The 24,735-nt window shown below is 41.6% G+C and overlaps 1 protein-coding gene and 1 pseudogene across 2 annotated transcripts; one reads left to right on the forward strand and one right to left on the reverse strand.

Annotated features, from left to right (window-relative positions):
* Window positions 1–2,152: 2,152 nt before the first annotated feature.
* Window positions 2,153–3,317, reverse strand: LOC110503093 (annotated as a pseudogene).
* Window positions 3,318–12,981: 9,664 nt separating this feature from the next.
* On the forward strand, window positions 12,982–19,900 carry dhx32b (DEAH (Asp-Glu-Ala-His) box polypeptide 32b). Of its 2 annotated transcripts, XM_021580541.2 has the most exons (12): window positions 12,982–13,518; window positions 13,743–13,796; window positions 13,921–14,114; window positions 15,028–15,400; window positions 15,520–15,753; window positions 15,878–15,971; window positions 16,073–16,222; window positions 17,193–17,384; window positions 17,575–17,715; window positions 17,808–17,998; window positions 18,248–18,438; window positions 19,336–19,900. In XM_021580541.2, the coding sequence occupies exons 1-12, from the start codon at window positions 13,252–13,254 to the stop codon at window positions 19,508–19,510; spliced, it is 2,256 nt and encodes a 751-aa protein (XP_021436216.1). In that variant the 5' UTR covers window positions 12,982–13,251; the 3' UTR covers window positions 19,511–19,900. The 2 variants fall into 2 exon arrangements, with proteins under 2 accessions (XP_021436216.1, XP_021436217.1); XM_021580542.2 differs by lacking the exon at window positions 13,743–13,796 and having other exon boundaries at window positions 12,983–13,518.
* The last annotated feature ends 4,835 nt before the right edge of the window (window positions 19,901–24,735 follow it).

Below are 24,735 nucleotides of genomic sequence, written 5' to 3' on the forward strand. Positions count from 1 at the left end.
GGCTAGGAAAAACTCACATGAAAGGCCAAAACCTAGGAAGAAACCTAGAGAGGAACCAGGCTATGAGGGGTGGCCAGTCCTGGCTGTGCCGGGTGGAGATTATAACAGAACATGGCCAAGATGTTCAAATGTTCATAAATGACCAGCATGGTCAAATAATAATAATCACAGTAGTTGTCGAGGATGCAGCACCTCAGGAGTAAATGTCAGTTGGCTTTTCATAGCCAATCATTAAGAGTATCTCTACCGCTCCTGCTGTCTCTAGAGAGTTGAAAACAGCAGGTCTGGGACAGGTAGTCTGGGACACGTCCGGTGAACAGGTCAGGGTTCCATAGCCGCAGCCAGAACAGTTGAAACTGGAGTAGCAGCATGGCCAGGTGGACTGGGGACAGCAAGGAGTCATCATGCCAGGTAGTCCTGAGGCATGGTCCTAGGGCTCAGGTCCTCTGAGAGAGAGAAAGAAAGAGAGAAAGAGAGAATTAGAGAGAGCATATTTAAATTGACACAGGACACCGGATAAAACAGGAGAAGTACTCCAGATATAACAAACTGACCCTAGCCCCCTGACACATAAACTACTGCAGCATAAATACTGGAGGCTGAGACAGGAGGTGTCAGGAGACACATACATGATCTTTATTCATATGCTCCGTAATATGAGTTAATTGACAGGGTATTGGACCCAAGTATATAACTACAGTACCACAGAGAAAAGTATCTCTGACCTTGAAGTTTTTCTCCGCTGGCGAACTTGAACACGTTTACAAACTTACAAATGATTTTGGGCTCTTACATGCCCTTAATAGTTCATGTTGTGACCACAGACTTGAAGGATATCTTACACACAGTTTGGAGTATTTGCTGGCAGTTGTGCAATACGTAATGCTCCCAGCGGGGCCAGGAGAGTCTAAAATGAGCTGACACTGCTGGGTTCCAGAGAATCACAGCAACACCAAATAATGCAATATAACGGCTGGTGGAGGAGCGTGCTACACTTCAACTCACTTGATGCTGTGGTGTCAAGATGACTTCAGTGTTGTGAAGAGTCCAAACCCCACTTAGATGGTGTCCAATGTTTTATTCATTTTTATCTTTTCAAAGTTTACTCAGACAAAAGTATGCCAAAGTGGTTTACTTTACGAGGTAATTGCCGGTACTTGACCTCATGGTTATCATTATTCATTTACTATTGGAGCTCGGTCTCACACATTGGCACATAACTCTCCTTGAGGTTTTCAAGACAATTCCAATTAAGTTGAATTTGTCCTTTGAAACATTACAGTCTTACAGCAAATACATCCGATAGCTGTACTTAATGTCCTGTTCTTTTCCCTTTAAACTTTACTTTATTTTAATTTGCGGACTAAGTGACACAATTGATTTTCAATACATTAAAATGTTGTCCAAATTAAAGTAGAGACTGTGGGTACATAATGTCTTGGCCACAATATGGTTCATTAAATATAGCTCTGATGGGTGCTGAGTAAGAGTGTTTATCATACTGCTCAGTCCTCTGGCATGGCACGGGGTGTGTGTGTGTGCGTGCATGCCTGCGTGTGTGTATGTTAACAGCAAGCTTACCATATGAAGTTATGATCTCACTCTCATAACTACTTTGTAAGGTTGTTTCAACAGGGGGGATATTTTACATTAAAAAGTATTCAGTACAGCACCAAACAGGGGCACATGTTGCATTATTGTAGGTTGTAAAACAACATATCAAACCTGGTCTGCAATGTATCGTGATCACCAATATACTGTTGTGCTTTAATTAAATGGATGCATGTGTGTGTACTCATAATGCAGTGTATGTCTTGTCGCTCAATAGTGTGGAATGCACTACTCGCTACTCATCAGACTTGCATTGTGTAGTTGCATTTACACTTTTAGTCATCACTGTCTATGTTCCTTTTTTACAGATTTAGATCAACTGCTATCTGATGTCAGCATTTGTCAGATCTTCAGGTCTATTCACTTGTAAAAGTTGCTTTCTACAAATGTACTGTATTTTTTGTTTCACTCTTACATTTTCAAGTTAAAAGCCATTGTACAGTTAGTGTAAATATAGTGTCTGTCAGCAATCAGTATTTTATTTTACAAGAGCAGTGAGAACCACAAAGTGATGGCTTCTCCTGTTCAATAAAACATGTGGTTTTTTTTTTATTGAACTCCATTTGGAATGAGGATTATGGTAAAAGATTGGATTCTGGAGCAGTTGGAGTACTTGAACATTATTGCAGAGCCAAATAAATGAGATTTCTCTTATGCTGTTCATTTGATTTAAATGCGTTTATTTTGCTGACTGTCCAGGCGAATGTAGGCAGAAGACTTGACACAAACACATTATTCCAAATAATTTTACATGACTCATTGGCACAGCAATGTGAAATGTGTCTCCCTCTCGTAGGATGAGGTTTCATCAGACATCTGTACAGTAAAGCGAAACCAAGTCAATCCTTTGTGTCTTGAGGTTATTCTTGATGGTTTATTATTTCATTTATCCATAAAAATCTCACACAGTTAAAACTTTTGTTACGCAAAACAAATATCCAGGTAAAAATGCAGGTTTAGATACATACATACAATGTGTTAAAAAAAATAAGCAACGATAATAAAGCTTTTAGAATTTAGGGGGAAAAATTACGCTGTCCACCTAAGCCCTTTACTAATGGACTGTACCATCTCTGACGATACTCTTCTGTCCTTCTAACAAACTGATGAAATTCTGTAGGGGAAAAATAATAAACAACACTTGCTCATATATTCACTATAACAGTAACATACTGTACAACGCAACCGTAATGTTTATGGAGAAAGCATTACCTCTCTCCCAAAGGCCTTTGCTATTTCAGCTGCCCCTGGCCCAAACTGCAAAGACAAAAATATCAGTCAATTCCAGAATGATTTCAATTGCTCTAATCGAAACAGAACCCATGCTGTTATTTGTCATTACCTCGTTCTTCACATCGTGGTCGGCCCTGTCCAACAACAACTGCACCAGCAACTCGTGGGGGTTCAACACTGCCACCTAGCAGACAACGTTGTTGTATCTCGATGAGTTTGCACCATGAGTAACCTCTTTTGTGGCACAACAGAAGTTTGTGAAGAAGTGTTTGGAGTGTACCATAAGTGGCGTCTTCCCATCCTTGTCCTGGTGTTGACATCAGCCCCGGCTCTGATGAGGAGAGAGGCCACCGCTGGGTTCCACTGACTGCTGACACCCTCATCAAAGGAGTCCAGTCAGGGGGACACATTGTCTCTAACATCCAACTGAGACAACAATCAACGTGATTTTAGTCTCAAAATTATAACTCACTTCCTTTAGTTTTCCTTTTGGATAGTTAAACTAAGGCTCTGGTTAAAAGTAGTGCACTTTACATTCACTGTAGAGAATAGAGTGTAGCTCGTAAATGCTGAAACCAATCTCACCTCCCAGCCATCCTGAATCATGTAGGCTATGACAGCAAGGTGTCCTCTGTCAGCCGTACTGGCCAATGATTATAACGGCGATTCTGATCCAACCATTAATTCATACATTGTGACCCTGGCCTGAGAGGATGGAAGTTCAGCATGCAGCTAGATGTAGAAGGCTAATGTTAACTAGCTAACGCTGCCCATGAATGAAAGTATTTCAGCCAGACAACAAAAAATAAAAGTGTGTACTGTATGACAGTGATAAACTGTTTCGTCAACATGAAAGAGAGGAGGAAAAAACAGAAATACTTTATTCACATAAGTATTCAGACCCTTTGCTATGAGCCTCAAAAATGAGGTCAGGTGCATCCTGTTTCCAGTGATCATCCTTGAGATGTTTCTACAACTTGATTGGAGTCCACCTGTGGTAAATTCAATTGATTGAAAAGGAGAGCCGCACACTCTAGGAGCTCAGATGCAATAATTTTATAAACTAATAACCCACGTTTTGACAGACAAGCTGTCTTCATAAGGGTATAATGACAAAGCTTGCGGGTCACTAGTTTATATAGTTTCAAGGACACACACACAGGTGTCTGTAATCATGGCTGGGGTGGCTTGATATCATTGGTTGATTTACAGATATAAATAGAACATGTAAAAAACATGAATGGATAGCATACAATCCATAGATACAATTAGGCAACATACTAGGCCTACAAACATTTACAAGGAATACCAAAATCATAATAATCACAAGAATGACTTCATATCAAAGTCCACATTGAGACCGAAGGGAGCAAGGGTCTTTAAATTAAATTGTCAAGGTCACCCCCTCTCCTAGAGTGGTTTGTGGTTTGCTTCCAAAAAGTGGTCTGCAACTGGGTACGCTGAGTTTTTGCACATAAAGGTGCTACGATGCTCCGAGATTTGTACTTTTATTTCGCACTTCTTTTGACACACATCATTTTTACCACAAGGACAAGTTATTAGATAAATAACTGCCTTAGTGGAGCACGTGATAACACCAACACCTTTTCTTTTTCAGGTGTTCTACTCAGCTAGCCAGCACCTCGCCTAAACAGGTGTTCTACTCAGCTAGCCAGCACCTCGCCTAAACAGGTGTTCTACTCAGCTAGCCAGCACCTCGCCTAAACAGGTGTTCTACTCAGCTAGCCAGCACCTCGCCTAAACAGGTGTTCTACTCAGCTAGCCAGCACCTCGCCTAAACAGGTGTTCTACTCAGCTAGCCAGCACCTCGCCTAAACAGGTGTTCTACTCAGCTAGCCAGCACCTCGCCTAAACAGGTGTTCTACTCAGCTAGCCAGCACCTCGCCTAAACAGGTGTTCTACTCAGCTAGCCAGCACCTCGCCTAAACAGGTGTGTGTTTCTTTTGCTTCCAAATTAAATTGATTAGACATGATTTGGAAATGAACACACCTGTCTATATGTGACCTATTTCAGGAAACTAGCAGTATGTCGCAAAGCCATTTGAACGTAATCGTTTTTTTTTTTTTTGTCAAAATGTGTCTGGACCATGTGAAGTTTTGTCTGCCTTAATGAGAAACTTGCAAGCCATCTGTCAATACGAATAAAATGGTTAAATTACAAGCCTAGTTGGTTTTGCCACAGAAAAAGTCAGCAACCTTCCCGTTAGCCATGATTGGCTGAGATAATGAGTGGGCTGGACATGCCGAAAGATGAGTTTGATTTGATTTGACCTGCAGATTCATGCAGGGTAGTAATGATGGTTCATTGTTTAGCTAGCTAGCTAGCTACATGTCTTAACAAAAAACTCCACTATACAAGTATCCATTGCAAATGAATGTCACTTCGACAACTGTTGACAGACGTAGCCGGTAAATTCGCTCTGGCTATCTACTCCAATTTCAGACCAAGGGTAATATAGTCTAACTAGCTACATTTTCAGATATTACACATTTCTAATTTTGACAGTCTTTTCATTTTTTTTTACATTTTTTTATTTATTATTTTTTATCCACTATGCAAGTGTCCATTTTAATAGAATGTCACTGCGAGAACTGTTGACTAATAGCTCATCTATGGACTATACATACTACTCTAATGCCCAGTGAGGAACGCCAAATGCACTTTACACCAGGACCTGTCAGCTGGAATACGCCGAAAGAGCCGAGAGTTTGACGAGGTGAAGAAATACTCCATTGACCGAGGCATCTTCAGGGGATTCAAATACCCAAACGAGCTCAGGATTCTTCACCAAGGAGCCTTGCGACACTTCAAAACTCCCGAAGAGGCAAAACGTTTTTTGAAACACAATCCTGGTCAATGAGAAACGGACCAATGACTAAATGCGATTAAGGAGGTAAGACAACATATAGCCGATATCCAAAGACCCACCCGCCCCGCTAAATGTCACTATAGCAGTCCAATCTATATTTATTTTCCTTTAGCTGAGAGGGATAGGCTCTATAGCCTAAACTAGGCCTACTAATGTTTCAGCCTACTTTTATTTCCCTGTTTTTTTGTTGCTATTATTACTTGGGGTTCCCTATGTCCCTTGGGGGAGGTATATGTAGGCTGGGCTATTGATTTTATTTTCTCCCTCTTTTGGTGTGGTCTGGACGGGGGCTACTGTGTCATTTACTCAATGCGGGGCGGAGAGGAGAGGATGAGGCATTTCTTTGGTGGGGAGAGGGAGACGTTGTCATTTACTCAATGCGGGGAGGAGAGGATGAGGCATTTCTTTGGTGGGGAGAGGGAGACGTTGTCATTTACTCAATGCGGGGTGGAGAGGATGAGGCATTTCTTTGGTGGGGAGAGGGAGACGTTGTCATTTACTCAATGCGGGTTGGAGAGGAGAGGATGAGGCATTTCTTTGGTGGGGAGACGTTGTGCGTTGCTAACTGTTCCCGGTTCTTGTTTAATTCGGAACACAGAATTGAGACTGAGCTGGGGGGTAATAGATCCAACAGGATGTGTCGAGTTGTTTGGGAACTCGGCTGGGGTGTTCAGAGATTATTATTTTATGTACACCATTTATTTTCCTTTTATGTGAACGCAGCTGTAACTACTATCCACTTTTACCCAGCGATGACTTGCAGTAAAGTTTGATTACTGTTCGATGACTAGTACCTTAAATCTATTGACATGGAACTGCCAAGGTCTAGGGCATGCAATAAAACGGAAAAAGATACTATGTGCTCTAAAAAAGGAAAAAGCAGACATTGCGCTATTACAAGAGACACACCTCTGTGATGCCGAACATGCCAAACTCCGCAGAGCTTGGGTGGGACAGGTGTATTTCTCATCTTTCAAATCAAACAGTAGAGGCACAGCCATACTTATCCAGAAGAATGTTCCATTCATAATTGACAAAAACATCTGATCCGGAAGGGAGATTTATTTTGATAACTGGGTCACTGTTTGGTCAACCAATTACTATCTTAAACATATACGCCCCTAACACAGATACTCCTGCTTTCATGTCAAAAATTATAGCCCTGTTTAATGAGCATTGTGTTTCCTTTGGCGTGGTGGCCGGAGCTTTTAATTGTACCCTCCCCCAACCCTAGACAAATCATCTCAAGTCCCCAACACAAATCCTAGATCTGCAAAGATGTTGAACTATCTTACTAAAGAGATGGGACTGATAGATATCTGGAGAGAGACTAATAGCTCATCTATGGACTATACATACTACTCTAATGCCCATAACACCTATTCCCGTATAGATTACATTTTTATCCCAAAGAGTTTCATAAATTCAGCCACATGTACAATCGGACCCATAGCACTTTCAGATCACGCCTTTGTCCACCTCCGCTTGGACCTCTGCAAAAACATCCCGAGGTCAAAGAGCTGGAAATTCAACACCTCCATGCTATCAAACGAAGCATTCCATACATTGGTAACTACATGGATAGACAACTACACACAAGACAACAAAGATTGTCCTGTTTCTCCGGCCACAATGTGGGACGCTGCTAAAGCCACACTAAGAGGTCATCTAATTGCATATGCTTCCTCTAAGAAAAAAGCAATGGAAGCACACAGGCTAGATCTTGAGAGTGAGCTGGAATGCTGTGAAAATATATAAACAATCCCCAGACAGCACCTCCTGGAGTCAACTTAAAGCAGCCAAAGCCAAACTGAATTTGGACAATACTCGGGAGATAAAAAAAAGGTTTTCTTTACTAAACAGAAATACCATGAGTATAGCAATAGGCCCAGTAGATTGCTTGCTTACAGTACCAATTAAAAAAGGAGCAGTCAGAGCGTACAATCATGGCTATCCGAACAGCAGAGGACGAGGTCACATATGACCCAAAAAGATCAATTTAACTTTTCACTTTTAACTTTTCATGATTTTTACTGCAAACTATATACCTCTGAGAGAAAACACACGGAGGCAGAACTCCACTCTTTCCTAGAGGGAATCTCGTTACCTAAACTCTCAGAGACCGACCAAGAAGATCTCAACTCCCCCTTCACTCCTGAGGATATCCTGGAGGCAATTACCTCCATGCCACCTAATAAGTCCCCAGGCCCAGATGGATTCCCCAGAGAGTTCTACGAAGCTTTTTGGCCCCAGCTCAGCCCCATCTTCATGCCAATGCTGGAGGATTTTTGCAAAAACGGAGTTCTCCCAGACTCAATGCCCACAGCTTGCATTACAGTGTTGCTCAAAAAGGACAAGGATCCCCTATCCTGCTCGTCCTTCCGGCCCATAAGCTTGTTGGATTTCGACTACAAAATAATTACCAAATTGCTCGCCAAAAGACTACACACTCTTCTTCCCAAAATAATAAAAGCTGACCAAACTGGATTTATTAGAGACAGATATTCTTCTGATAACATTCGCCATCTTTTTGATATTATTGATCAAGTAAACGCACAGAAGACCCCTGTCCTGCTGGCTTCACTGGATGCTGAGAAAGCATTTGACAGGATGGAGTGGAGCTTTCTGTTTTCAGTCTTAGAAAGTTCAATATGGGCCCAAATTGTATTAAATGGATTAAATCACTATACTCTCTTACAAATGCCATGGTGACTACTAATGGACTGAACTCTGACAGATTCCCTCTGGAACGGGGCACAAGACAAGGGTGCTCGCTGTACGCCCCTGCTCTACTTGTTGGGGGCGGAGCCTCTGGCAGAGCTGATAAGGAGCAATCCAAGTATAATGGGTGTTTCTGCAGGCGGCCTGCAGCACAAGATGTCGCTTTACGCGGATTATGTCTTGCTCTACATATCCAACCCTGAGAACCCCCCCCCCCCCCCTCCCCCCCCCTGCCATTTTAGACACAATTGCTCAGTATGGCAAGTTTCAGGTTATAAGATCAATTTTAACAAATCCACTGTCTGCCCTTTCAATATTACACTCACCATCTCTATGAAGACACTATGTCCTTTCCAATGGAAAACACAGGGGTTTCAATACCTCGGGATCTTCATAACACAAGGAAAATTATCTTCCACTCCTGGATCGAATCAAGAACGATCTCCAAACCTGGATCTCCCTCCCAATTAGCGTAGTAGGAAAAATGAATGTCATCCGTATGAACGTCCTCTCTAGACTTAACTATTTATTTCAGATGCTCCCATGCTATCTCCCAGTTTCCTTTTTCAAAACAACTAACCAACGCATCACCAAATTTATATGGGGCAATAAAAAACCTAGGATCAAGTTCTCCACTCTATCGAAACCTGAATCTAAGGGTGGTCTTGCCCTTCCCTTCCTTCAATTGTACTACTGGTCTGCCCAAATCCGCAACATGCTAACATGGATCACAAACAGACAATAGTCAACGTGGATTCAGATAGAAGCCTAATCCTGTGGTTCATTGCCCTTCAGTTCAATTATATTCATTAATAACTTTAGTGAAGTGGGCAACATAGCCAAAACCTTTGTGATTTACAGCACCCTACTAGCGTGGAGGGACTGTAAGAAATACCTGGGCATTTCCTCCCAAATATGTTCTCACTCGCCTATAGTAGGCAACCCAGACTTGCCAAAAGCCCGGGGGGATGCCAACGTTAATCTTTGGCATACTCTAGGAATCAGGACCTTTTCAGACCTATTTCATCAGAAAACCACTACACTGAAATCCTTTCAAAAGCTCTGCAGTGAATTCAATTTGCCAAGATCCCATTTTTTTTTTTTATATCTTCAAATTAGACAGGTCATTTCCTCATTTACTTCCAAGAGGAGGTTTAGAACTCAGTTGAATGAAGTTCAAACCCTTCTTGTCACAGCACAATCCATTAAAGGCAAAATATCTTATATCTATAGACTCCTTTCTGAGAAAGGAGGCTCCTCCTTTACTCCTTTGAAAATAATCTGGGAAAAGGACCTTGGTCTGACTATCAGTGATGAGCTATGGGCCAGAGGTTTGCAACGGGGTATACTGCACCTCTACTAATGTAAAAATGAAATAATCTAATTACAAGTGTTTGTACAAATTGTATTACACTCCTTTGAGACTCCATAGAATGAAAACAGATATGTCTCCTAACTGTAAAAGATGTACCTCTGAAAGTGGAACCTATATGCATGTATTTTGGAGCTGAAGAGAGATTGCCAGATTTCTGCTGCACAGAAAATACTAGATGTACAGTTTGATATGACCCCGTGTATCTATCTTCTTAATGCCCAGCAGGACTTTGTTCTTGATCCTGACAGAGAAAATTTGCTCATGACTATTACATACTTTGCTAAGAAATGTATTCTTCTATTGTGGGCCTCTAATACCCCTCCTACATTTAAAATGTGGATTGACCAGATTGTTGACTTTCCCCCTCTTGAAAAGCTCACTTATGACCTCCACAAGAGACAGCCCAAGTTTGATAGACTCTGGTCTCCACTATTCAACTATATTTCAAACTGGACAGAGTGAACGGGGTGATTAGGGAAATGAGCAGATACATGTTATGTAAGGTGCTGTAAAACCTAAAAACAAATTATTGGCTCGTCGTCTCAGCGAAGGCTAGAAATAGCTAATAAGAACCTTGATAGTGCTGCTGCAAGTTTTATATATGTTTAAAAAAAATAATAATAATATTGTTCTTTGTGAGTACGTGTAGGTATGTAGGATATGTGTGTGTGTATGTGTAACGGATGTGAAACGGCTAGCTTAGTTTGCGGTGGTGCGCGCTAAATAGCGTTTCAATCGGTGATGTCACTTGCTCTGAGACCTTGAAGTAGTAGTTCCCCTTGCTCTGCAATGGCCGTGGCTTTTGTGGAGCGATGGGTAATGATGCTTCGAGGGTGACTGTTGTTGATGAGTGCAGAGGGTCCCTGGTTCGCGCCCGGGTATGGGCGAGGGGACGGTCTAAAGTTATACTGTTACATATGGGTGTGAATGTATGTATGTATATGTGTACGTATGTGTATGTGTGTGTATATATAGATATGTGTATGTATAATTAAAATATATAATAATAATAACAATACAAATTCTATTAAAATAAAAAATAGGAAAAAAAAAATAATGTTTTTTTGGGTGTATATACATACTGTACACCAACAAAATCTTTATTTTTGTATTATTTTCTATTTTTTATTTTAATTGTATTTTTATTACTATTATTATATATGTTAATGTTATTTTTAAAGCCTGTCACATCTGTGAATGTGGAATGTGTTTTGTTGGTTGATTGAAAAACAAGAAAACTTAATAAAACTTTAAATAGAAAAAAGAATAAGGCTGTAACGTAACAAAATGTGGAAAAAGTCAAAGAGTCTGAATACTTTCCAAATGCACTGTATCACGGTCACAAGGCATATGAAATTAGAGGTTGTAGGTTGTAATATGGCTTTTTTTCTGGCTTCCCCCGTGATTTTACCTATGCACCCAGTGGCGACCCGTCATTCAGGGCAGGTGGGGCTTGCCTGTTTTGCATGTTATTTTTCCATTAATACGTGTCGCATATCAGTTTGCAAACAATGTAAAAAATATATATATGTCATTGAGTTAATAAAGCCGCATCCAAAATTGTCTCTTTTTTGTTTTCTTGAGTAAGGCAGCTCCAAAATGCAGGTGTTTCAGCCTAGCTCAGTGCATTCTGTGGTGGTGGGATAAGCCAGCAGAAAATATGGAGCGTTGCGCCGTGATTGGCTCAGTGTTCTGTCACTCATGAGGACACTACGTCACCACCAAGTCTAAAGGGAGACCTCAAAATGCCAATCCAAGAAGGCTCAATGTCATTGGCCACAGATAAAATGATGTCAAATCAGTTATATGTACAGTAGATTTTATTGGACTGATCATGTCAACATCATACTTTCAAAATCTTGGCTTGCAGTCATCATTATGAATCAAATCGACAAAAATCCTGAGAAAATAATCTGCTAAAATCAACACTGCATAAAAAAAAAATGTATTCACCTTTATTTAACCAGGTAGGCTAGTTAAGAACAAGTTCTTATTTGCAACTGCGACCTGGCCAAGATAAAGCAAAGCAGTTACACATGGAATTAACAAACATACATGCATGCACCTCTACTGTATGTGTGTGATTTTGGGGTCCATCTCTTCCACAGAGAAGCAGGTCCATTTCTCTAGTGGGCCTGTCCATGGTCAATATTCTTCTGTTTACCAGCTCAGGTCAATGCTATGGTGACCCACTTTACCAATGACGAGGAGATGGTGGCTTGAATGGTTTAAGGCAGCCTCAAGAACAACACAGACATTGAAAGGGATAAGGTGTGGGTAAACTTTTAGCTACTTGTATTGAGGGTTAGGGCTGTGGCTGTCATAACATTTTATCCCCAGGCTATTGTCATGCAAAATACTGCCAGTCTCACGGTAATTAACCATGTGTAGCCTACTGTTCGGACGCTACAGACATAAATTGGCAGATCGGCTGTCCCATGACGCTTGTTGGGGCGTTGTGTGGGTCATAAAGCAAATCGTGTTCGGGAGAGTATCATATTTACATAAATGGGTCATAACAGGTTGCATCCATTCGGATGATACAGATGATTTTGTTAGAAGACCGATTTTCGGGACGTCTCATGGTCTGACAAAAACATCTCTAGTTTTAACATTTCACCTGCAAATGCTGATGCAGTCGATTGAGACTCATCCAATGCAAAAAAGAAGAAGAACAGAAAACAGAAAAACAGATATCCCAAGTTTAAATTGAAGGATTTGTATGGTGATGTTTTTATTATGCTTATTTGATTTCCGCGGGGGCGCTGACATCGACTCTAGGGCCGCAATGAAAAAGTAGCTAGCTACGTTAGCTAACTAGTGAAACATTTTTCACACTGCGTAATGAATGCCTTTTTGATGACGGTTGATGGTTGCTATGGGAACCACACTGTGGCGGTTGCGGGAAAACCTGATGTGCGGGGAATCCTTCGAAGTTTGGACGACGCTGTGATTTATTGCTACTGTTGCAATATTCATCTCATTCTCTATGTTTGCACCATTGATGCAAATGTTATATTGCACAATAAAGTATTAACCATGCAGCTGTGCACAGCCGCACACACCTCCTCCACGCTGGCCATGTTCTATTCAAACTATTGTTCTCTATTCTATTATGCCCTGGCTGGCCTGTTCCATCATTGATCCTAGTCTCATCTGTTGGACTCAGGGATTAGTGGCCACATGACTAGTCAGCCTTCACGGTCGCTGGAGTGTGTTTCATTATTCAGGCTCTCCCGGTTTGGAGCAGGGCAGGGGCATTCATTCGAAGCAATTTTATTTAATTTGAACAACCGACTTCGAATTATATAAAATCACGTAAACTTTCTTTAAATTATTTGCATGGTCGAGGCTCTTTCTGTTAGCGCGTAGCCTATCTCTCGATTGGGTAAAGAAAGGAGCGCGTAATCCATTTCAGCCATGGCGCAGGGCATAACCGGAGAGAAGTATTGGGAGGATAGAGTAGCCTTCGAAACAGAAGGAGCAGGTCAAGAAGTTGTAGAATATGGTGATGTTTTGGAGCTTAATCGATTTGACGGACTACCCTACTCCTCTCGATATTACACATTACTGAAGGAAAGGATGGATCTGCCAGTTTGGAAAGCCAAGTGTGATTTCATGGACAAGCTGGCCAACAGGCAGTTTATTATTGTCTCTGGCACGGCAAGAACTGGCAGAAGCTCTCAGGTGAGTTGATTACTCTCTGATAATAACAAGGTTTTATCTCACACAAATATGTGTGTAATGCAGTTACTATTGACTGCATCCCAAAAATCTTTCCTTTCTCCCAAAGGGTGCACTTGTTCAATTACCATAATGAATTTGAAAGAAAAGGACTGGTATAAGAAATAGGCCTATGGTGGAATCTCCCTCTAGCCCACGCCCATACTAATTCAATATTTTTACATTAGTGGGGAGTACTGAACCGGTGCACACTTCAGGAGAAAAGAGAGATGTTCAAACTGGTAAGAGAAATGAGGGTTTTTTGGTTTAACGCTCTAATTATGACAGAAGGACGTGATTAGAAAGGATAATCTGTTGTGGCAGTATGTTTCATGTTCTTATCTTTCCCTCCTGTGGCATGCTCAGATCCCCCAGTGGTGTGCAGAGTTCTGCCTGGCTGTCCAGTACCAGAATGGCATGGTGGTGTGCACCCAGGTCCACAGGCAACATACAGTGGATCTGGCCCTGCGTGTCGCTGATGAGATGGACGTCAACATCGGCCATGAAGTGGGCTACAGCATCCCCCTAGAGACATGCTGCTCTGGTGACACTGTTCTCAGGTCTGTAAACACTATTACACACATTGCTCACACACCAATTCACAAACACACACACACACTCTTTTTCTCATACACACTCACACACTTACATCACCTCCCTCATCACCCCCCGCCTTCTTGGTGGCTGTCTTTTCTTTTTTTAAAGAACTGAACAAAAGAGTTGAGGAGCCTCTTTTCTTGGGGCTCCCCTGCAGCTGCCCAGCTCTCACTCTGACCATATGCCACACTCCCGCGTCTCTCACTGCCATAAGTCAGCCGGGGAACAAAGACCCAAGGCAAACTAAGAAAACAGGCAGACAGGGAGACCTAATGAATCCCCTGATTAGACTAATAACTACACTCTTAGAAAAAAAAAGGTTGCTATCTAGAACCTTAAAGGGTTCTTCGACTGTCCCCATAGGATAACCCTTTAAAGAACCCTTTTTGGTTCCAGATAGAATGATTTTGGTTCCAGGTAGAGAATCATTTTGGGTTCTACATGGAATCCAAAATGGTTCTACCTGGAACCAAAAAGGATCCTACCTGGATCCAAAAAGGGTTATCCTATAGGGACAGCCAAAGAAACCCTTTTCTAAGAGTAAGGGTTTACCTTTACATTTCTATCGAGCAATCTGTAACACTTCAGCGATACAGATTGAATAGAGCCCTAAATTACACAAAGTAGCCAAGCACAGCAGCTTCATTAAGGACCCTTCCAGGAGGACGGCTATTCATCTCCTAATACGTCATGTTGTCTTACACCTTTGGCTTTAATTTGCTATTAGAGCACTAGAATTGATTGATTTTATGTTTTTGTAAATAGAGTGTATGTACTTGATAAATCACTTTAGTAGAACTTTATCAACACATATGCTACTACCACAAAATGTTACCCTACGCCTGTTTGCGACCATTTTCTTCTTCACCACCCCAGGTACTGCACTGATGACATGCTGCTCAGAGAGATGATGTCAGACCCCATGCTGGAGCACTACGGTGTCATCGTCATCGACCAAGCCCACGAGAGGACGGTCAGTACAGATGTTCTACTGGGTCTTCTCAAAGACATCACCCTGCAGAGGCCCGAGCTCCGTGTGGTGCTCCTCACAGCTACACACCCAGGACCCAAACTACTGGGCCACTACAAGAATGTCCCACTGATCCAGCTGGAGGGGGTATGTTCAGCGGAGGTGGTGTATACTGGTACCAGCCACAAGGACTACTTCTGCTCTGCCCTGCGTCTGGTTCTGGAGATACACCACTCCCAAGAGGAAGGGGATATAGTCGTGTTTTTGGCCACAACTCAAGTAAGATCTTCTTAAAATGTCATATCCTAGTCTACAGTCTGGGAACGTGGAAGAAGCCATACCATGGCAACTGTTGCTTCGACAACAGCATTACTCAACCTTCTCTTGTGTTTTATTAGGAGATAGATCTTGCCCGTGATATCCTCCTTCGCGAGGAGGCCAATATACCCACACATCTAGGGGAACTTCTCCCTATCTCGGTGCACCCTGGGCTGGGTGGAACTCTACCCATGCCGGGTGAAGAGGAAGGCCGGTGCAGAAGAGTATTCCTCACCTCCAGTCCAAATGAAGACCTCTTTTGGGCTGTGCACATGCTGAACTTTGTCATTGATGCCGGTGTCCAGAAAAGAAATGTGAGTAACTTATTGCTGAATAGTTATTTTAAGCAAACCTTTGTACCCCTTTTTGGTAACAAGATTGTAATAAATGGTAATTAGTGTTTTTTTTTTAATGAATGTGTCTTTCCTCGTGTTATAGGTTTATAACCCTAGGATCAGGGCGAACTCAGTCGCCATTCAACCTATCAGTCGGATCCAAGCAGAAAGCCGCAAACAGCTTGTAGGACCAACAGGTATGACGAAGACTGAAATCAGTAACAAAGTCCAGGTATTGAAGTCACACAGTTTGGAGGGTCATGTGTTCTTGCTAACCTGAGAGCATAATTTCCCGCAGGGAAGACTTTTTGTCTGTACCCAGAGGACACACCCCTTCCCAGTGAAACACGCCCCCACATCCTTGAGTCTGACATCACATCCACAGTGCTCTTCCTGAAGAGGATGGACATCGGCGGTCTGGGCCGCTGTGACTTTATCGACAGGCCAGGTACGGAAAGACAGGCTGAACACGTACAGGCTCTTTCTTCAACATAACTTTTTTTAATTGTATCTACAGTACATATGTGACAGGGTAGCTAAATGTATACAAACTGAGTGGAGTGATACATCAGCTAAATTAAATTACATTCTTAATGCACAAGGCAATAATGTTGTTTTGTATTTAAGTTTTTGAGCTCCATGCATCCTGTAGAGAGACACATTTTGGGTTGAGCTTAGTTATTTCGTTTTTTCCCGTGTCCAGTACAAACAGGCCTGTTGTGTGGTATTGGGTTCTATTGGAGGTCGGTGAGGCATGCGTTAGCTGAGCTGACAAGCACTGTTCTACGGCCAATGTTTGGAGAGCTGGCCTAGTGATGCAGCAGCAGCCATAGAGGTCTAACACTCATTAACGATGAGTTTAGTCATGCTCTCTCTCTCTCTCTCTGTGTGTGTGTGTGTAAAAGCCCTGCCAGGCACTACAGCGAAATGATCATGTGCAGCTGGGCAATGTGGGCATTTCACTATAAGCCCCATGAATGAATGACATTGATTGAAAGCGTGTGTTGATGGGTGTGATGTTATAATTATTATTATTATTATGTTGCTGATGTTGTGATGCTGTTTTTCAGGATTAGACTATCACAATGATCATAACGGGACAGTACATTTCAGATGTTTATTGCCCTGTATACTGTAGCTTTTTTCTTGTTGAAAACAATGTTACATCCAAAACCCTCAGTGTAAAGCAAAGCCTCTCATAACATTTATTTTGCATAGTGATGCACAGCTGATATTAGGATATTGAGGACTTAAATGTTAATCAGTTTAGCCTGCTTGCTGGTTGTACCTTGAAAATAATCTGTTTTACAAGGTTGTAATCACATAGTTTACAGGTGACTTTCTTTACAAAGTCAGATACTTCACAATTCTGTCACGCACAGTTCGATTCATTTCCGTGGCGGTGTAATTTCCACCAGATCCGGAGGGTCTGATGCAGGCCTTGGAGGAACTGGACTATCTAGCAGCCCTGGATGACGATGGGAACCTGTCGGAGATCGGCATCATCATGTCTGAGTTCCCCCTGGAGCCCCAGATGGCCAAGACACTACTAGCCTCCTGCGAGTTTGACTGTGTCAACGAGGTGGTCACCATCGCCGCCATGCTGACAGGTGTGTGGGACTTCAACTTATGCTCTGTGGTCTGTATACCACATGAAAGGTTTGTGTTAACACACACCACCACCATGCTGTGGTCATGCTTGCACACCTCATACAAAGTGAAGTCACGTCAATCCTCACATATACTTCATAATGTACAATATTAGTGTGCTAACCCCTTCTCTGACGCTGCCCCTCTTAGCACCAAGCTGCTTTCTGGTCCCCTCAAGGGAGTTGAGGCTAGAGGCCTCTCAGTGTCACCTGAAGTTCCAGCACCCAGAGGGAGACCACTTCACCCTCATCAACATCTACAAGGCTTTCAAACAGAACCAGCATGAGCCCTGTGAGTTCACATAGGCACATAGGCATACCTGTAGCCACAGTGCATAAAACCCTAAAACCCTCATTTACTCTCTCTGGTTTGGCATTTTCCAGTTGTCAGTGTGGAGAAGTGGTGTCAGGACTACTTCCTGAGTCTGTCTGCCCTGCAGACGGCTGATGCTATCCGCTCTGAGCTGACTGACATCCTGAGGAGGATAGAGCTGCCTGTCTCCATGCCTTCCTTTGGCTCCAAGGGAAACACTCTCAACATTAAGAGAGCGCTGCTAGCTGGCTTCTTCATGCAGGTACAGTAATATGGCTTCGCTTCTACCATTAGCTATCTATTGATAACTGTTTACTTCTCTAGAAACTTGAAAGATACAATCTACCTTTTACTTCCTCGTATCATTAGCAAGAGCAGTGTGCGGGTTTCTCTTTTCTTTGAAGTTATCACATTGTTCCCATGCACCTGCAAAACAATATCTCAGATGTGCGCGTTCGTTTTGAAGTGAAGCTTGAAGTGATTATAAAAGACATACTGTTATGACTTTCAGGTGGCAAGGGATGTGGATTCATCGGGGAATTACTTCATGTTGACACACAAGCACGTGGCCCAGATCCACCCTTTCTCTGCCTACGGCACCAAGACACCCAAACTGGGCCTGCCGGAGTGGGTCCTCTTCCATCAGTACTCCTTCTCAGAGGACAACTGCATCCGCACCGTGTCCCACATATCCCCAGAGGAGTAAGTGGATTAGAGGTGGAGGATGTTCTTTGAACTTTGTTCAAAAAGGGCTTTGTTGATGTGAAGTAACCATTTGCAAAAGATATAGAGCAACAAAATCATCCAAACATAACATATATAAATATAATATATTAAAAGATAATTAAATAAAATACAAATATATGAATAGGTTAGAACTGTGTCTAGCTTATAACCTCCAATAGATACATTTACTTAGACATTTACTTCAGGGAGTGACACGAGTTCCCACACACTGCTTTCCTTTTTGCACCACGCTCTTCACCATGGCACATTAGAGTCAGATTGTAACGGGCGGGGGTTTTCTTAATCCTGCCCTCCAGTATCAGCTGGTTAAACGGGGATTAGGGATAGCACAGCTACAGAGAGGATGCTGGTTTAATGGGGGCTGTTAATGACAGAAGGCTCGGCAGCCTTCACATGCCGTGTTAAGTTACACTCTGAAATGTTTTTTTTTTTTTTTTAAATCGCTCGAATGTTTACCGAATGGTGCTCCTGGCAACTGTTAGACTGATGTTACAGTAAGTGCTCTTTCCAACAAAGAGATTGGATGTCATTCATAGATCCTTGATTGCTGAATTTTGGTCAATTGCAGTGAACATCATTGGGAGATTCTCATTCTTTGGTCTATGATAATCTTAACTAATTTCAATTCCCTCTCACTGTAATTCAAATTAATTTCAGGTTGCTCTCCATAATTGCAGTTGACCCAATGTTCCCGTGCTATGTTAAATTCAAGTGAAAATGAATAAGACAATACTTACTGTGAAATCAGAACAAGAGCCAAATGAATAAAAAGGCAAATATATCAGAGAATATTGGGTTGACTCGCCCAATGTCCAACTCCATGTTCACCAATGATTCCCTCCCTCTACCCAGGTTCATTCAGATGGCTCCACAGTACTTCTTCTTCAACCTGCCTCCCAGCGAGAGCAAGGACATCCTCCAGAACATCTTAGACAATGGAGCTGAACACTACAAAGCGAAGAAGCTTCAAAAGAGCCCCAGTCTAGAGAGCATACCCGAAGTCACCGCCAGTTGTGTCATACAGTGATTGTGAAGGCCTTGGTTGAGAATGTCTTGGAGGCATAAACTCCCTACTCATTCCCCGGTACTGTATTATATGATCCTTTTCACCAGTGTTACCTTTCAGTCTTCTCATCACCAGTGTTACCTTTGAGTCTTCTCATCACCAGTGTTACCTTTGAGTCATTGAAACTAAGAATAATGTTAATGTCAGGCTATTAGTTAATTACTGGAATTGAATTATGGGAAGAAAAGTTACACTATCTGTCCAGATTGCCAATGTGTTAGTTTTAGCAATATTTATATAGGCATCCTTTCTAGTCAATGTATATTTAATTTATAGAGCCCTACGTATGTACAGGGATGTACGTTGTTTCTTGGAACTTGCAGTTTAATAATAAACACACCACTAAAAATGCATGTTTGAAGAGTACTTAGCCTAAATGCAAATCTAGGGCTCTACTCAATCCGTATTGCGAAAGTTCAGTATTACAGCGTGATTTAAATGTAAAGGCAATGTTCCCGCACTAGAGAATGCATTCAAGGTAAATGCTGCAAATGTCAGCTCAATCAGAAATGACCTTTACATTTCTATCGCGCAATCTGTAACGCTTCAAATATGTATATTTAGTCAGTCCAAAAGCAAAAAAAAACAGCTTAGACACTTAACCCACACAGGCGTATTCTTTACACTTTGCCCTTATCCTCCACTGCTCAGTTGGACCATTTCCCTTACCTTTCTGTTAAATGACTCTAGGCTGTCATAGTGCATAAAATGTGTGTCCCAGACGGATTAGCACAGAGGAGCAGAAACAGAGTAGCACAGGGACATCATTTGGGTTTGTTGCTCCATCTGCTGTGAAGAGAGAAGGGATAGGTGGGGTGGGGGTGACCTAATTCAGGGACAGTGCATTACAGTATTGTAGCTACATGAGGCATTACAGCACCATGTGACCTCTTTAGTCCTGCATACATAAGATCCAGGGCATTTTATATACAGACAGAAATAAGTTGAACTTCTTGGCACTAAGGTTGGCGTTGTGTAGTAGTGTTCATACACTCGTTACCAACGTGAACCAAGACAAGGTGATTAGAAATATATACTAACCTTTATTTCAAGTCAAGGCAAACATGCAGGCACACACATTCAAACATAAATACCGCAACCAGTACAAATTATCCTTTGAATTAATCATTTGCATTCAACATTGCCTGCAGGCTATTGCACATTTTCACTTTGAAATGTTGTAACATTAACTTCATTTCAGCTTCCGCAACTTGCCTCATTCCATACCCTGTTTCTTCAAAGCAGTTACTATAATTCAGGTTTATAAAAACAAATCCCTTGCGATACGAGTACTCCAACGTTTAAGTTCATGTATCCGTCATTTAGTTAGGGAAAACAAATAAAATGTTATATCTGTAACTTAATTTCCAAATCCCATTTACAAAACAATGTCAGTTGAAAAGGTGAAGTGCAGGAATTGTAAAACAAAATCTACCAAAAGGCAAAATTGTGGATTGCTCAATGTGGTAGTAAGGCACAGCTGGTGATAATTTCACATTGCAGGTGCAAAGAGCATTGAACACCTTGATAAGGGTCTGTTATTTCGGTTGTCATCATGACCCTGCCCCAGAAGTCCCCACTTCCTGTCTGTGGGGTCAGCTGTTGCAGGAGGTCAAGGAAGAGCTCTACACATCTGAGGAGTGGAGCAGTCTTCAGCATGAAGTAGCTTAGAGTAACCATTCTTAAAGGTCTTCAGAAGCTCCTCGACCTTATTTCTATTGTAAAAAACAGTCATTGTTTTTAATCAAAGCTATGCTTAAAGGGATAGTGATTTAGTAAATTAAGCCATTTTCCACTTAACCAGAGTCAGATTAACTCATAGATACCATTTGTATGTCTCTGTGTGCAGTTTGAATGAAGTTGCTAACTAAGGTCAACACAATTAATAACTAACATTAACACAGCGACTGGAAGAATTCTAGCTGTACCTGAAGATTTCCAGTCATTGCTCTAATGCTAGTTAGCAATGGCTCACGAAACTACCTTCAAAGCTGCATGCAGAGACATACAAATGTTGTATTAATAAGGTGTACAGCAGTCAATGTCAACAGTGAGGAGGAAACTCCGGGATGCTGGCCTTCCAGGCAGAGTTCCTCTGCCCGTCTTAATCTTAATCTTTTATTAGCCAGTCTGAGATATGGCTTTTTCTTTGCAACTCTGCCTAGAAGGCCAGCATCCCGGAGTCGCATCTTCACTGTTGACGTTGAGACTGTTTTTTTGCGGGTACTATTTAACCTGTTTGGGCTAGGGGGCAGCATTTTCACTTTTGGATGAAAAGCGTGCCCAGAGTAAACTGCCTCCTACTCAGTCGCAGATGCTAATATATGCATATTATTAGTAGGATTGGATAGAAAACACTCTGAAGTTTCTAAAACTGTTTGAATGATGTCTGTGAGTATAACTCATATTGCAGGCAAAAATCCAAACAGGAAGTGGGACATCTGAGGTTTGTAGTTTTTCAAAGCTTGGCCTACCGAATACACATTGAGATATAGATAAAGTTGTACTTCCTACGGCTTCCACTAGATGTCAACCGTCTTTAGAAACTCGAATAAGGATTCTACTATAAAGGAGGGGCTAATGAGACCTCTGAGTCAGTGGTCTCATGAGAGTGCCATGAATATATTAGCATCTGGGACAGAGGAGGAGGCAGGTCACTCTGGGCACGCTATTCATCCAAAAGTGAAAATACTGCCCCCTATCCCAGAAGAGTTTAAGGAGAAGTTTATCTAAAGTTCCATGCATAACAGGTGTATTTTCATCAACATCTTTAATGAGTATTTCTGTAAATTGATGTGGCTCCGCAAAATCACCACATGTTTTGGAATCAAAACATGCCAATGTAAAATGGGATTTTTGGATATAAATATTCACTTTATCAAACAAAACAAACATGTATTGTGTAACATGAAGTCCTATGAGTGTCATCTGATGAAGATCAAAGGTTTGTGATTAATTTTATCTCTATTTGTGCTTTTTGTGACTCCTCTCTTTGGCTGAAAAAATGGCTGGGTTTTTCTGTGACTTGGTGGTGACCTAATAATCGTTTGTGGAGCTTTCGCTGTAAAGCATTTTTGAAATCAGACACTGTGGCTGGATTAACAAGAATTGTATCTTTAAAACGGTGCCTAATACTTGTATGTTTGAGAAATTTGATTTATGAGATTTCTGTTGATTTGCATTTGGCGCCCTGCAATTTCATTGGCTGTTGGTGAGGGGTTCCGCTAGTTCCAAGATAGGTTAATGAAGCTGCCAGTTGAGGACTTGTGAGGCGTCGGTTTCTCAAACTAGACACTAATGTACTTGTCCTCTTGCTCAGTTGTGCACCGGGGCCTCCCACTCCACTTTCTATTCTGGTCAGTTTGCGCTGTTCTGTGAAGGGAGTAGTACACAGTGTTGTACCAGATCTTCAGTTTCTTTGCAATTTCTCGCATGGAATAGCCTTCATTTCTCAGAACAAAAATAGACTAATGAGTTTCAGAAGAAAGGTCTTTGTTTCTGGCCATTTTGAGCCTGTAATCGAACCCACAAATGCTGATGCTCCAGATACTCAACTAGTCTAAAGAAGGTCAGTTTTATTACTTCTTTAATAAGAACAACATATTTCAACTGTGCTAACATAATTGCAAAAGGGGTTTTCTAATGATCAATTAGACTTTTAAAATGATAAACTAGCTAACACAACATGCCATTGTAACACAGGAGTGATGGTTGCTGATAATAGGCCTCTGTACGCCTATGTAGATACTCCATTCAAAATCAGCCGTTTCTAGCTACAATAATCATTTACAACATTAACAATGTCTACAATGTACTTCTGATCAATTTAATGCTATTTTAAATGGACACATTTTTTATTTTTTTTCCATAAAAACATGAACATTTCTAAGTGACCCCAAACTCTTAAACGGTAGTATATATACAGTACAAAATCCATGTGTACGTGTGTATAGAGCGTATGCTATTGTGTGTGTGTGTGTATATGCATCTAATTTTACTGCTTGCATGAGTTACTTGATGTGGAATAGAGTTCCATGTAGTCATGGATTTATTTAGTCCTGTGCGCCTCTCATAGTCTGTTCTGGACTTGGGGACTGTGAAGAGACCTCGTGGCATGTCTTGTGGGGTATGCATGGGTGTCCGAGCTGTTCACCGGTAGTTCAAACAGACAGCTCGGTGCATTCAACATGTCAATAACTCTCATAAATACAAGCAGTGATGAAGTCAAAACTCTCCTCCACTTTGAACCAGGAGAGATTGACATGCATATTATTAATATTAGCTCTCTGTGTACAGCCAAGGGCCAGCCATGCTGCCCTGTTTTGAACCAATTGCTATTTATTTTCCTAAGTTATTTTTTGTGGCACCTGACCACACAACTGAACAGTAGTCCAGGTGCGACAAAACTAGGGCCTGTAGGACCTGTCTTGTTGATAGTGCTGCTAAGAAGGTAGAGCAACACTTTATTATGGACATACTTCTCCCCATCTTAGCTACTGTTGTATCAATATGTTTTGACCATGACAGTTTACAATCCAGGGTAACTCCAACCAGTTTAGTCACCGCAACTTGCTCAATTTCCAAATTATTTATTACAACTTTTAGTTGAAGTTTAGGGTTTAGTGAATGATTTGTCCCAAATAGAGTGCTTGTAGTTTTAAAAATATTTAGGACCAACTTATTCCTTGCCACCCATTCTGGAACTACATGCAACTCTTTGTTAAGTGTCGCTGTAGTAGCTGACCTGTATAGTGTTGAGTCATCCTCATACATAGACACACTGGCTTTCCGCAATTCATTAGTAAAGATTACTTTTTTCAAACGGGCCAAGACAACTTACTTGGGGAATTCCTGATTCTACCTGAATTATGTTGGAGGCTTCCATTAAAGAACACCCTCTATTAGACAGGTAACTCTTTATCCACAATATAGCAGGGGGTGTAAAGCCATAACACAAGTTTTTCAAGCAGCAGACTATGATCGATAATGTCAAAAGACATTACAGCCCCCCAATCTTTTCATCATCAATTTCTCTCAGCTAATCATCAGTTATTTGTATTAGTGCTGTGCTTGTTGAATGTCCTTCTCGATAAGCATGCTGAAAGTTTGTCAATTTGTTTACTGTAAAATAGTAATGTACCTGGTCAAACACATTTTTTTCCAAAAGTGGGTTGTTAACCGGCTGT

Source organism: Oncorhynchus mykiss, chromosome 23 (genome assembly GCF_013265735.2).
Source record: "Oncorhynchus mykiss isolate Arlee chromosome 23, USDA_OmykA_1.1, whole genome shotgun sequence".
Taxonomy (NCBI): Eukaryota; Metazoa; Chordata; class Actinopteri; order Salmoniformes; family Salmonidae; genus Oncorhynchus; species Oncorhynchus mykiss.

Coding starts and splice junctions, on each gene's coding strand:
- dhx32b (XM_021580541.2), top strand. CDS start 13,252: ATGGCGCAGGGCATAACCGGAGAGAAGTATTGGGAGGATAGAGTAGCC. Junction 16,223..17,192: donor TGACTTTATCGACAGGCCAG/GTACGGAAAGAC, acceptor AATTTCCACCAG/ATCCGGAGGGTCTGATGCAG. Junction 17,999..18,247: donor TAGCTGGCTTCTTCATGCAG/GTACAGTAATAT, acceptor TATGACTTTCAG/GTGGCAAGGGATGTGGATTC.